General features: G+C 38.6%; 1 protein-coding gene across 3 annotated transcripts; it reads left to right on the top strand.

Annotated features, from left to right (window-relative positions):
- The first annotated feature begins 17 nt into the window (after positions 1-17).
- LAMP2 (lysosomal associated membrane protein 2) lies at positions 18-8757 on the top strand. 3 transcript variants are annotated; one of them, XM_035891949.1, is made up of 9 exons: positions 18-178; positions 561-679; positions 1198-1411; positions 2030-2191; positions 2974-3191; positions 3715-3834; positions 4103-4181; positions 4998-5165; positions 6437-8757. In XM_035891949.1, exons 2-9 carry the CDS (start codon positions 635-637, stop codon positions 6574-6576), a joined length of 1146 nt encoding a protein of 381 aa, XP_035747842.1. In that variant the 5' UTR covers positions 18-178; positions 561-634; the 3' UTR covers positions 6577-8757. The 3 variants fall into 3 exon arrangements, with proteins under 3 accessions (XP_035747842.1, XP_035747841.1, XP_009634698.1); XM_035891948.1 differs by having other exon boundaries at positions 18-255; XM_009636403.2 differs by having other exon boundaries at positions 18-334.
- The last annotated feature ends 4735 nt before the right edge of the window (positions 8758-13492 follow it).

Below are 13492 nucleotides of genomic sequence, written 5' to 3'. Positions count from 1 at the left end.
CAGAGTGATGCAAATCGGAACTGGCTGTGGGGGAGTGCCTCTGCTGGGATTCACGGGCTGGAAAATGCAACAACTATAGAAAGTGCTCTAAAAATGTGATGGGGAATTTAACGTCCATGTCTTCTGAGCCAGAAATTGTGGAAACACTCTGGAGGCACCCTGGCTGCATCTCTTGGAGGTCAGCTTGAGTCTTACCGCTGATGAAAGAGATAAGATAATAGGAAGACCCTGGTCTGCAAGCAGTACACTGTTTAGGTGCTGTTTTCATGTGCTTCAGCTCACTCAGTTTGTCACCAGAAAGCTCATGCTCGTTTAGATTATTAGTCTTTGTCAGGTAAATAGACTATAAAACATTCTCTCAGTTTTTATCTAGCTTTGATAACTTCATGGCGTGCTTCCTAGTTTTAATACTTATTAGAAATCTAGCGACTCTTTTGGTGTCTGGCAAAAGGAATCCAGTCCTGAAATAACTTACTATTTTGTAATGAGCTGTCCTCTTACGTGGTTCTAGAAAATGAAATAAAAGCAATGTCTTAATAGGTAATAATCCTATTTTATAGGTTTTTTCCAGTCCTATGCAGTGGAAGTAGATGTAAAGGATGCCTCTAATGCTACGTGCCTGTATGCAAAATGGATGATGAGATTCTTGATAAAATATGAAACAAACAGTAGCGATTATGTAAGTATTTGGAGGTAACCTCTCTGAGAACTGTATTTTGTCCTGGGTAAAAGTTTAAGTATACTCTTACCTAGGGTGCTTGGGTTTTTTACTTTTGGGTTTTTTTTTAAACTGAGTTGAGGTGGTTATTAAGAGTATTCCTAAATACTCTTTTTAAAACAAAGCATAAGTTCTCAATAACACAAATATCTGAAAGTGCCATAATACACTTAATTAAATGGCATACTGGTGGGTTTTGTGTATCAGCGCAGTGATGTTCTTAGCCCAAATAGTAAATGTAAATTGCAGCTCAGCACAGTCAGGATTTACAGCCAAGTTAGATTTGTGCTTTTGCACTTGAATCTGATACGGCTTCTTTCTAAGTCAGTTGTCAGGGAGCCTTTCTTATAATTTTGTAGAATAACCTAAAATAATCTCCCTAATCTTGTGTGAGGTTCCATCTAACTCCAGCAGGTTTGTAACATCATGGGGAAGAACTGCTGTCTGTGAAAACATTTAAAATTACCCTTTGCTTCTAGAAAAGCGCAACCTTGAATTTGTCATCCAGCGTGACACACAATGGAAGCGTCTGTGGCAATGACACACAAGCCGCACTTCTGGCAGTGCAGTTTGGAGAAGGTCACTCTTGGAGCATTAACTTTACAAAAAGCAATGAAACTTACCAGGGGGACTTCATCACCTTTACCTACAACACCAATGACACCGCTGTATTTCCTGATGCTAAAAGAAAAGGTAGTGCTCCGTGCAGAATCCTACTTAACAAACCAATCTCTGCCGCAAGTGTCAGATCTTGTGTACCTGACCCTGCCTGGCTTTTTCAAAGTTAGGGCTAATAATGTATCTTCTTCTATGCCATATACTGCGTAACTGTTGTTCATCATACCTGCCTGCTGGATAAGAATACAGGCTAGTTAGCTTGCCTGAATGTATAATTCCTTAAAGTGGAGTGGAAGGGGAAGGTTAACTGTTTGAAAAGCCCTGATCAGTGAGGTGCTGCTAGTAGACAACAGTTGTATGGAAGATTCACTTTTGTGTGCACTACTTGACCTTCCACCTAGCAAAGCAATACAGTGTTAGGCTTTCCATGTACTAATACCTACTAATAATAGGACTTTTTATCCTTAAATAAAAACTTAGGTAAAAGGGTTCACCTTTCTAATGGCTTGTCTAGTTCTGAAAGCTTGGTTACTTCTCCGCATTACTTAGCATTTCGGGTCAGGACACATTCAAGAGAGTTTAGGATGGTTAATTAATTAGCTCTTACTCCTTATCTTACGGAATTATATGAAACATTAGCTATAAATGTTCTTGTAGTTCATAAGGCATTAAAATATTTGTGCTTATTTGTAGGACCAATTACTATTGTGGTAAAGGATACTATGCGTCCAGTTGAACTGAATAATATCTTCGTGTGTCACAATACTGACTTTTTTGAAGCAGAAAACGTAACACAGATTTTCTGGAATGTTACTGTGCAGGCTTTTGTTCAGAATGGCACAATCGGTAAAAAAGGTGAGCACTTCAATTTGTGAATGAGCTTTTTTGCATTGCGCCTTAGTGCAGGAAGCAAAGCCCCGTAACAGAAAATCTACCAGTTCTAAGATGTGCTGTGTTGAATAATATTCATGTAAATATCCTTTAGTACATCTTTCCTTGTTCCTGGAAGAGTAGATCAGTAGAACAGATGTAGTAGTACATAGTAATGTAGATTGTTCTATGCAAGGTGGTAGTCTAATAAAGTGTGTATTCTAGTAAACTGGGATATTAAAAATAAACACTTCAGAACTACTGTTGCTGACTAGATCATTTGAACCTCAAGGTTTTTAACTGACTGCCTTCCATTTTCACTGGTAGCCTCCTCTTTTTCAGTTAAATAGTCCAGAGCTGCCTGTCTCATCTCATAGCTCAACTAGTCAAAAGAGATGAGCACATCCTCCTGCTACATATAGCTTAATAGGGTTGCTTACTTTGTCTACAGCAACTGCCTATCACACTTTTATAACCACTTAGCTATATTTGTCCGCGTGCTTCACCTCCATGTGTCGGAGGTAAGTAGTACTGCATATGCTATGTGGATTTAAAACTGTGGGCGTTACAGAATTTCTGAGAATAAGTGGTAGCTTGTAAATTGCTGTGCCATAGTGCTGAGCTTGAGACTCCTGACTTGGTGATTACAGACTCCCAACGAGCCTAGATTTCAACAGAGAAATGGGTATCTGTATTGAACTGACCTCTGGGTCATAAGACTTTAATAAAATTTCAGCACTGAAATGGTGGTTAAAATTTCTTTTCAGAGTCTAGATGTCGTGCTGATACACCTACTTCTGCACCTACTGTTCCGCCTACTATTGCCAATGTAACTACTGCATCTACCACCACTTTATCACCTGCTCCAACCACTGCTCCCAAACCTGTGGAGAATCCAGACACAGGAAACTATTCTCTTAAAAGTGGAAATAAAACTTGTCTTCTGGCTACTGTGGGGCTGCAGCTGAATGTTTCCCAAAACAAGGTGCTTCTATTTTAGAAGAGTAGAATGGTTGCTGTAGTTATTTAGTATGAAATGTGAGTGCAGGGTATTTGCTTTGTACACTGCTGGCTGTCCAGAACTGCTTCTAAGTATGGTACAGAGCACCTCTCTCACATCAGAATAGTTTTGTGCCATAATACCTAGCTTCAAAACCTTATGTGGATTCAATGTAACTCCTTACTGGGAGTACCTCTATCAATAGCCTGGAACTTGCTTGGCTTTTAAGGCTGTTGGTCCCTGCAGATACTGTCTTTCCCCGCAGGGGGAGCCAAAGCTAACCTGTTGTGTTAGGTCAACAAAGCAAGACTTCACTGGGGGATTTGTTTGCTTCAGTGTTACCAGCATGCAAACTTAACTCAAGTAGCCTTGGTTCGATAGTAGCCAGGCTCAATCTTCCTGCTGTCATCATTATGACAAGCTCTTCTAGCCTAAGACTGCTACTGACTGCAACAATGTGTTCCTCATAGCAGCTGAATGTCTTTGACATGGTATGTCTGTATTTCAGCCTCTTCTGATCAATGTCAATCCCAAGACAACTACCGCAGATGGTGCATGTGGTAACACAACAGCTACTCTGAAACTGAATGATGGAAATAGCACATTGATTGGTTTCACATTTGTTGTTGTAAGTAACTTCTTTTATTTTAAACTAAGTTTCCGCTTTAACAGCATTGTGTGATGATCACTCATAGTAAAATTGTTCTGTCACTTATTGGTGGTAGGCTGTTCTCATATAGGAAGTGGAACGGGCTAGCAGTCTGCCTCCAGACAAACGGAGAATTGGGTTAAAGTTGTAGAAGACTGTGGTAAATGTGTTAGCCTTTGTAAAACATGTTATTAAAGCTAAAAATGTAGAATTGCAAACTGACAGTTGGTTCTTGCTTCTTAAACAGAAAAATTCCAGTGCGAGTGTACAAAAATTTTATCTGAAAGAGGTGAATGTTACACTGCTCAACCGTCTGAATGGTTCTGGTAAGAAATAGTATCTTCCTCCATACAAGTGTAAGCTTTTATTCAATGTCTGTATTTATCAAAGACTTACAACTTTTTTTTTTTTCCCCACTGCTGTTCATGCTTACTGTTACTTCCTACTTTAAGTCTTTAAGTTGGTAAGAACAAAAGTAATAAGCAGAAATGGCTACAAGAGTTACTTTAAACAGCGTAGGATCATTCTCTTTTTCTGAAACTTCTGCTAATGGGGTCTCTTACTTTGTGATAAACATATATAAATTAAGGGGGGTCCTTTATAACTATTTTTAGTAGCATAATTTTTTGAGGTGTGAAGTACAGTTGTACCAACTCTGAAGCTTTTTGGTTTTACTAAAACAGCTGCTGTCATTTTTGACTGAAGACGCTGCTGTATCTTCCAACCAATTCTACTTTGACTCTCACTGGGAAAAGAGACCAGTCCTTCAAAAACTAAAGCATACTTTTTTCCAAATCAAAAGTATGTTTTGTTTTGTTTTTTTAAAGTCAATTGTCACAGCTACTGCAGTTAAAAGGGCATTAAAACTAAAATGTTTGCAACTCTGCAATGTTGGGATGAGTGGAGGTACGAGGAAAGCCTAACGTCGTGTCTATATGGAGGATAGGTTACTGCTCAGTGCTGTAATAACTTTAATGCCTGACTTCTTTTGGTGAAGCAGATCAACCACACTTCAGACTACCTTGTTTTTCAGAGTAGTCCGTGTTGAAAAGATTCAGCTCCTTGGTCTTATAATTGTATTATCAACTCTCTTGCATTTAAAGTGGGCATGCAAATTTCCTTTTTCTTCCCCCTTTGTTTAGTCATTTCACATGCAGATAACAACAATTTCAGCGAGTGGGATGCTTTCCTTGGTAGTTCTTATATGTGCCGAAAAGAGCAAACTCTTGCGATCAATGAAGATTTTCAAATACATACTTTTAATCTGTGGATTCAGCCATTCCTTGTGAAGGCAGATACATTCTCTACAGGTAAGAGTTCTTTCTTTGTTAATTCTTGCAATGCTTGCAAAATTCTTACTTGCTAAAAAGCATCAGCGTTTGGCACAAGCACTTTATTTTTGCAGCTTTTGTTCCATTGTTCCTTTTTTTTTTTTACTCATGGAATGAAGAGAAGTTCTGAGACTGACATTCAAGTTCAGGGAAAGCTTTGTTCTCACTTAAAAAATGTCTGCTAGGTATGTTGGCTCTCCTTCATAAAACTTGAAGGAGCTAGGGATGCTGAAGAGGAACTTAAGCATTGCCTTGTAGAGCAAGTTAAAGTTATCTGACATCATCTTGATATTTATATCCTTTTTGTAGCTCAAATATGTAAGAAAATAGGACAAAACTTTAGCAGAAGTGGACTTTGGTAATACCATTAGGTGTTTTGTTTCCTTTTACCTGTCAGTCTAAGGAATGGGAGTGTTGGGGGGAAAAATGAACTGACAGATCTTCTTTCAGAAGCAGTCTTGAATATCCAGATTTAAAGAAAGATTCTAAAATGTCTGTTTACTGCATTATCCTGGTCTTGTCTGGGGAAAACTGGAACAGCTTAAATGGCCTCTTTCTTAACCTTGAGTGTAACCTGGTCTTTGTACTTAACGATAATACTTGCAGCGCATTCTTATTAGACTAGACTAATCTGTAGATAAATAGATTGGGTGCAGATTTTTGAACTTTTTTTTTTTGCAGAGGTAAGCTAACTCCCAAGATGTGTGCAGGGTAAACAGTACTTATCATAAGATACTCTGAAGACTTAGGGTTCCATTTGACTCTGTAATTCAAGTTGCAGTTAGCTTCCTTCTTCTCCTGATTATAGCTATTTCATCTCTCTGTAACATGTCTCCATTCTGGATAGGTTCATGATACCAAATCTGAGTCAATTAATTCTTAATGGGTAAAAGCACCAGACTTGCCTTAAGCATGAAATAGATAAGCCTGTTCTGTCTTAAAAACAGAAGAATGGCTACTCCCTTGCCTAGTACAAATCTTGTGCTTGTGAAAACTTGTAAACCAGGGGCAATTCCATTAGCTTACTATAGCTTCTCAAACTTTCTGAGTGCTTATAATGCTTAATATATGCTAGATGTACCTAAGAGGCATCTGCAGTTCTTTCTGTCTTCGTTTAAAGATGTTATAATACTTGATTTTATTTTTTTTTAAACACCTTCATATTAAGGAAAAAAGACTTTTTTTATACCACACTTGGCAAGTATTCTGTCTTTATTTATTCCTTGTTGCAACCTTTTTCTCATCTACAGCCCAGGAGTGTTCACTGGATGATGACAGCATTCTAATCCCAATTGTAGTTAGTGCTGCACTTGCTGGCTTGATTGCCATTATAGTGGTTGCTTACGTAGTTGGCAGAAGAAAAAGCTATGCTGGATATCAAACTTTGTGAATCTAAATGGGATTCCTGTTCTAATTTCACTCTAAACAAAGCAAGTCCAAGTTCTGAAGTCCAAAAAAGACCCAAAGCTTAGGAGTAATTACTAGCCACAGCTAATTGGAGTTGAGAAACAAAGAATGCTTATCTCCGATGAAGCAGAACTACGTTTTTAGTTTTCCTGCTCTAAGAAGACGACGTGGGTTTCATAGCTGTTATGAAGATGTCAAATATTGGATGAATCGCTAGGCTAAGGATTTTTATCTTGCAAAAACCCTAAAGTGTTTAGGATTGATTTCTGCTTTTTACAAACTGTAGCCTGAAATAAGAACACACTTTAAACTGATGTGCATTGGGCAACTCCCAGAATAGCATAGAATTTGTACTTGCTTCTCTCCTCTGCGTTCCTTAGTTGTTGTCATAATTGTGGGTTAAGCTGGCAGCATTAGTCACTATGTTGACTTGTATAGTATTTAACAAGGATTGCACGATGCCCAGTAACAACTTTGTTTTTCATAGAATTGAACTTCAGGCTGGTGATTAAGTGATCTTTTGAAGTGGCAGCAGTAATTTACTTAGCTTTGACAGAATGCGAGTAGTTTACTCCTGCCTTGGTGTAGTTTCAGGAATAATTCCTGTATTCTGGCTGCACAAGCAAAATGGGTAACCTAGGGAGACTTCAGTGCTGTTTCCAAATGCTTTCAAAAAAAGAAAGATAATTACTGTTAGGCACTGAATTCTTCATCACTTATTATACCTTGGCAATCATCTAAAATACTCAGCTGAGGCAGAGTTCTGCTAAATTAATGCAAGCTTTTTTGCTGGCACCAGTTTAAAAGGGAATAACCTTTCTAAATATTCCAGAACTTTAAAGTGCACTTAACTTTATATCATACTCTGCACAGAACTGGTCTGTCTTGTTGCTTTGAATGACCATTGTTTAACGATGCTTTCATTTAATGAGCCAGTATCTGTTGTTGTAGCTTGAGCTGTCTCTAAATCTTCATCTTGAATGGTTCTCTGCCAATCAAAATTCACATTTTAACTGCCTGCCATTGGCATTCTGAATGTTTAATGTACTTTGTGTTTGATTGTTTGCTGTGTAGCATTTATTAATGTCAAGAATGCAAAAGCCAAACAAGTCTGAGATGGACCCACACCACCTGTTTTTCCTTGCTGTATGGAAAGGATAACTAGCTTAAACAAATGCAGTGTAACTGGACGGTTCTTAAACTGCAGCTCTGTAGAGCCTAACCCTTGCTGCACAACTTTTCTCTGGCCTTCTTGTGCTGTAATACATAGTTTTTACTGCATGGAGAAAAACAACCAAGTCTTTTAGATAAGTGTGGCTTTTTTGCATATGTCATAACATGAGCTGCCTAAACTAGTTATGTAATGAACATAACGTTGTCTCCCCCTTTAGAATGAGTTTAGCCTGCATCAAAGCTGGTTTAGTGTTTTCTTAGTGTTTTCTAGGGTTGTAGAGATGTCTGTGGCATGTTTGTATACAAATCATAAAATACACTTCTTCCAGTAATTTTTTTCTTTTTTTGTAAAAACAGTTTACTCTTGACACTAGCGAAGGAAGCAAGTATGGGTGGATAATGCTTACTACAGCTTGTAGCCAACAGCTTGAATTTTGCATCAGTTACTGAAATTCATTTTAATAAAAGTGGGGAACTACTATAAGTTTAATCCTGAAACAGGCTTCAAGACTTTCCATTTTAATTAAAAAAAAAGGTGGATTTAATGACTTTCATATTAATATATCCTCCAATGCAGAAGTTCATATAGATTTTTAGCAATTTTGTGACTGATATTCAGTGGCACCAGTTATATGTGCATCTCTGTTAAGGAGCAGTTACCACACTGTATTCATCTGACCATGCAAATTTTTGAACTGTGCATGGTTTCCAAGTGACAATATAGAAGATAGTGCAAACTGTTCCCAAAATTCAACAATACTAGAAGTATCTCTGCAAAAAACTGCCACTTAATCTTCATTTGCAAGCATATTGGCTCAGAGATTAAAGTACTCCTAGACTGATGTGCAGATAACTGGTTCAAAAAACATCAAAGTTTCACCTGACTGCCTGTTGTTATAAAACCACTAGTTATCCTGTATGTATTGCTCCGTAGGGAACTGTCAACCTGTTCTCAACATGTGCTCTAAATAAAGATTGTTCTATTTCTTAAGGAAGCTTGTTCACATTTTTTAACTGATTGGAAAACAGACATCTTGTACTGTCTTTTTCTTAAAGAAAATAAACTAAATGCGTAAGGTCAACTTCAGTCAGTCTGTATCTGAGATTCTGTTGCATAGCTGGTGAAGGTGCTCTGCCAAGAGTCCTCTGGTGCCTGGGTCTTAGTGCCTTGTTTTGCAGCACACTCTGAAGTGTGCGTGGGTACAATGCACTAGCAGAAGACATCTTGGGAACTAATTGAGACATGACATCATGTCGTGCTTTTCTCCAAAAGGGTATTGCACAGTCATGCACAAAACTATGACCTCCTCCTGCTCCCTGAAACACAATGGCTATTGTTCCCCTTCCCAAATGCCATAGCTAACAGGCTTGTAATTCCATGATACGCTTCCTTGAAAAGCAAGTATCTGCCTATTACTGTAGATGATTGTTATTGTGCACCACAACGTCCAGTCTTCCAGGGTCTAAATACTCACTGCAAGTCTCCAGGAGAGACAGCAACACTGGAGAGAGAGAAGCAGGAGTTACTGCTGTCCTGTAATAAGTGTAAAGTTTGGTTGGTTGGGTTTTTTGGGTTGGGGTTTTTTTTTTTTTTTGTCAAAGCATTACTATTTCTACTGTAATTATCTCTCCAGTATTGTTGTCTCTCCTGGAGACATCCCCAGTTTTGTGGATGATTCTGTGATACCCTTTTGGAAAAAGGCATGACAGTTTTAAATAGAGGGAGATTATAGTGTTAAATATTTCTATTTAAATGCATTTCTTTTTCAGATGTTTGCTTTTTCTATTTAGCTGAAGGCTGCAGCCCAGAGGTGGGCAGCTTCATTGTACCCGTAGCAGTAGGAGCAGCTTTGGGAGGATTAGTTGCCCTAGTACCTAGTGGCTTACTTTGTTGGTCACAAGAAACACTGTAATGCTGGATATGAGTAGTTTTAAAATGAGAAAGTTTATTTAAAAAAAAAATCTGAACTCAAAAGACAGCTTGCTTGCTGAGTCAGCCAAGCAGTTTGTTAAAAACAAATTTTGGGCTATTGGTTGCCTCTCTTGATTGGAATTAAAAGGGACGATAGCTTTTATACTGGGGCTAAAAATGTTGGGGCCCAAAGGTTCTGATTATTTTCAATGGAGACACATTTCAACCAAGCATATTGAAAAAGTGATTCCTCCTGGCCTGAATGTGGAGTCTGCTTGGCGTGGTGTGCGGTTACCAGGTTCTGCATTTGAAGACACTTCTCTGAAGCTTCTAACCGTTGTACAGTAACAATACACGGATAGATGTGTGCCAACAACCATGGCAAATGGGAGAGAGGTAAAGGATGGAATGTTCCTGGTATGAAACTTAAAGCCCTTTTTATCCTGGGAACCCCTTGTAACAGTGCTGTGACGTCATGCACGTTGCAGCAATCTCCTTCCTTTAAAGAAGGAAAGGGAGTTCCTGTCACTGCCTGCTGGGCACCTTTCATCCTTCACAAATTCTTTCACCCTTCACAAATTCTTTCACATTTAGTATTAATGACCCATTATCTAGCATGCAGTAATTAAATTGTGTACGATGATCTTCAGTGAGCAAAGATGACTAAACATCAAATGCAGTTCTCTTTTTAAGATGCTTAAGTACTTTTTCAGTAGTCAGAATAGAAATAGCTCATTGTATAAGGTGCATATTTCCTTTCCTCTTTTTTTTTTTTCCTTTCCCTTCCAAGTCTTGCTGTACTTGGCAGTAGGTGCCTTCCGATAGTCAAGAGTTTCATATTTTCAGCTGCTGGACCTCCAGGTGGTATTTTCTTCCTTCTTAGCCAAATGCCTTGTGTGGCCTTCCACGAAGGGGTGGCAGCAAGTGTGCGCTGGGCTGTAGCGAGCTAAATCAAGACCGTTTCCCATAACTAAGGCGGATTCAGTTATTGAGGCTCAAATGGTTTAAATGCTGACTTAAAACAACAGCTACCTTTTGACAAGGCATTGAATGTGTGCGTGACACTGCTCTAACATAAACACAAGCAAAAAAGTTTTATAAGGAGCTGCGCTTTATTAAAAGCGTGTAAGTCGAGCACCCGTACAGTGCTGAAGCAGTACACAGGCACCGTATCACATCTTAGTCAACATCTCCTCTTGGCACCATGCGGGTGGAGCTCTGCTCCCTTTACAAACGGGAAGAACGCCAAGCCCTGCCTCTGTGTCTAAGGTGTATTTCTGAGTTTGAAATCAGTTCCCAGAAAATCGCTTCCCAGTCTTGTTTGCTAATCCCTGCATGAGTGTTTGTGTCAGCAAGGAGTTCATCACATATTTTACAAGCTGTATATTAAAACCCACTGTACCATTACAGCTGTCTCTCCTTTTTTTTTTTTTCCCCTCCTATATTGATTTTGGTAAGGTCTGTAGTTCTCAGCTGAAACTGGTAACTCTTTGCTTGTATTTGGTTTGAAATAAAGTTGCCCACCCAAAGAGAGAGCCTTTCAGTGTTTTCCATTCAGTGTTTCCCGCACATGTATCTTGGCTGCCTCTTGTATTTTCCATAAGATTCTACTTCGTTACTTGGTTTGCTGTCTCATTTCTCTTCATGTCCAGAACCTAGAGAAGTGCTGGTGACTTGAGGGTTTGGGAAGTCACTTGGACAAGGCAGTAATATACCAGTCTGTCTCTTTTTTTGTTGCTATATTGCTTGTTAACTCCTAGATGTGATCAGCTAATGCATGCTCAGGCTGCTGCTTTGTCCTCACGTTGCTGATCTATGTGAGATTTCGCTAGAGGAAGATGAAATTAAACGTACAAATTGGAAGAAGTATGTTACCAATACAGATGATCTGTGTAATATATATGTGTAAAGAAATCATCTATCAATTCTTTAATCAATACTGATTTTACTTTAGATGTATTATTGTATCTAATACGGTGTAAGTTCTCAAAAATGTCTGTTTGCTCCTTGCTTTATTTGGTTTCTAATGCTTGATTTCCTCTACTAATTTATTCTCCCTTGCTGTTTTTTGTTTTCCTTCTTTCTGCAGCTGAAGAATGCTTTGCTGATTCTGACCTGAACTTTCTTATTCCCATCGCAGTGGGCATGGCACTTGGCTTCCTTATCATTCTTGTCTTTATATCTTATATCATTGGACGAAGAAAAAGTCGCACTGGCTATCAGTCTGTATAATCTCTTAATTCTGTCTCTGTTGCCACCTTCCCTGCTCTTCTCCTTTTACCAGATGCCCTGATCTGCCCCTTTAAAAAGAAGAAAAATTCATTCATAGTTTCTTTATTTAAAAAAAAATCTAAAAACAGGACAGAATAACATGCCATGAGTGTGAAGATGAATTGCAAAATTACTTGAAGCTACTGTGTGATTTTGGAGAAAGTAAGTGTTCAGAGGACCATAGAATTGAGTAGAGTTGATGTGTGTCCACGTGAGAAATGTGATGATGTTGAGTAAAGAAGATATCTATGAAACTTTATTTCTGTTGTTTAATCATTTTACACAAGAAAATTTCTAGTTGCATACACCTTATCTCAGATAATGCTAAATCTAAAACTGTAATTAAAGGTGTGAATGCTATGGCGAAAGGGACTGTATGTGCTATGGGAAAATGAATACCAAGGTCTTAACAGACTTCTGCTGGGAACTTGGCATATGGTTGTGGTCTTTTTTCATTAGCAACTTGTTCTCGTGAATCAGTCTGAATTTCCTATTCCTTCTGAATGTAAAGGTAGTACCTGATCTCGCTAATAAACTAACATAATAGAAGAAGAAGATCTGATTCTTCTAGTAAATTAATGTTTAACATCAATATGGAGAAGTTGACTGCTAATATATGTTAAATAGCTTTGCACTAGCATGATGTCTTTAATGTCTTTATTCACTGAAATAAAGCTCAGTCCTGGAGAACTTTCACTACTTGGAAAAGCCACGGTCTGCTGAAGGGAACGTGTCCTGTGCTATTTTGTTTGACTGTTTTCCCTTTTGTTCTGAGCTCAATTGTGAAACAAGGGCGGGAGGCTGGAATTTCACCAGCTGTGGTTTGTCTCAGCTTTGATTCTGTGCACATAAAAGAAACTACGCAGCGTTTCAGCACTGGTCCGTGTGAGGCTCAAGAGTATTTTGAGAGCTCTCAAAAGACTGACTAAGAACACAGATTGTTCATTGATTCCTGCAGTTCCTTTGGACAGCTTTCATGGGTTAACAGGGGATCACTGAAAAGCTGTGATCTAGGAATGAATGCAAGTGAAGATGTAAAACCAGTCTGTTTTGATAGGATTAATCTGCTTTTAACTTCCTAATTATTGCGCTCTCAAAGAAAACTGTTGAAGAGTGTAAGAGCATAAAATTTCTAGTACGAGGAATGCTGATCGTAAAGCAGAAACTAATATACAGAGAGTGAAGAAAGTGATTTCCAAAGGAATAAGAGCATCTGACTTGTTTGAAGATGTTTTCTTTTGCAATTCTCTGTTCCATACATACCTTTTGCAATTCTCTGTTCCATTCCTAAGCAGTACCAAAATAGAAGCTAGTCATTAGTGGTTGTGTTCTGCTTCACTCCCATCAGGTTCACATTGATAGGATGACAGAAGCCTCTTGCTCTTTCTACCTCTTTGGTCCTTCTTGGTAAAAGCCTTTTGCAGCTAGCGAACCCTAATTTCCAACGGTGGGACAGCTCAAGGGCTGCCAGGTCTGCAGAGAGCTACTGACGGCATGCAAAGCTTCTGTCCTCTGCAGCAAGTGTTTACTAAAGCTACTTTAA

This window comes from Egretta garzetta, unplaced genomic scaffold, assembly GCF_000687185.1.
Source record: "Egretta garzetta isolate BGI_Z169 unplaced genomic scaffold, ASM68718v1 scaffold53, whole genome shotgun sequence".
In the NCBI taxonomy this organism is placed as follows: Eukaryota; Metazoa; Chordata; class Aves; order Pelecaniformes; family Ardeidae; genus Egretta; species Egretta garzetta.
This window is presented reverse-complemented; position numbering and strand designations above follow the sequence as displayed.

Excerpts from the sequence above, each read along its gene's own strand:
- LAMP2 (XM_035891949.1), top strand. The coding sequence starts at position 635 with ATGATGAGATTCTTGATAAAATATGAAACAAACAGTAGCGATTAT. Across the intron at positions 3,192-3,714 it reads TGAATGTTTCCCAAAACAAG|CCTCTTCTGATCAATGTCAA; the intron begins GTGCTTCTATTT and ends TCTGTATTTCAG. Across the intron at positions 5,166-6,436 it reads GGCAGATACATTCTCTACAG|CCCAGGAGTGTTCACTGGAT; the intron begins GTAAGAGTTCTT and ends TCTCATCTACAG.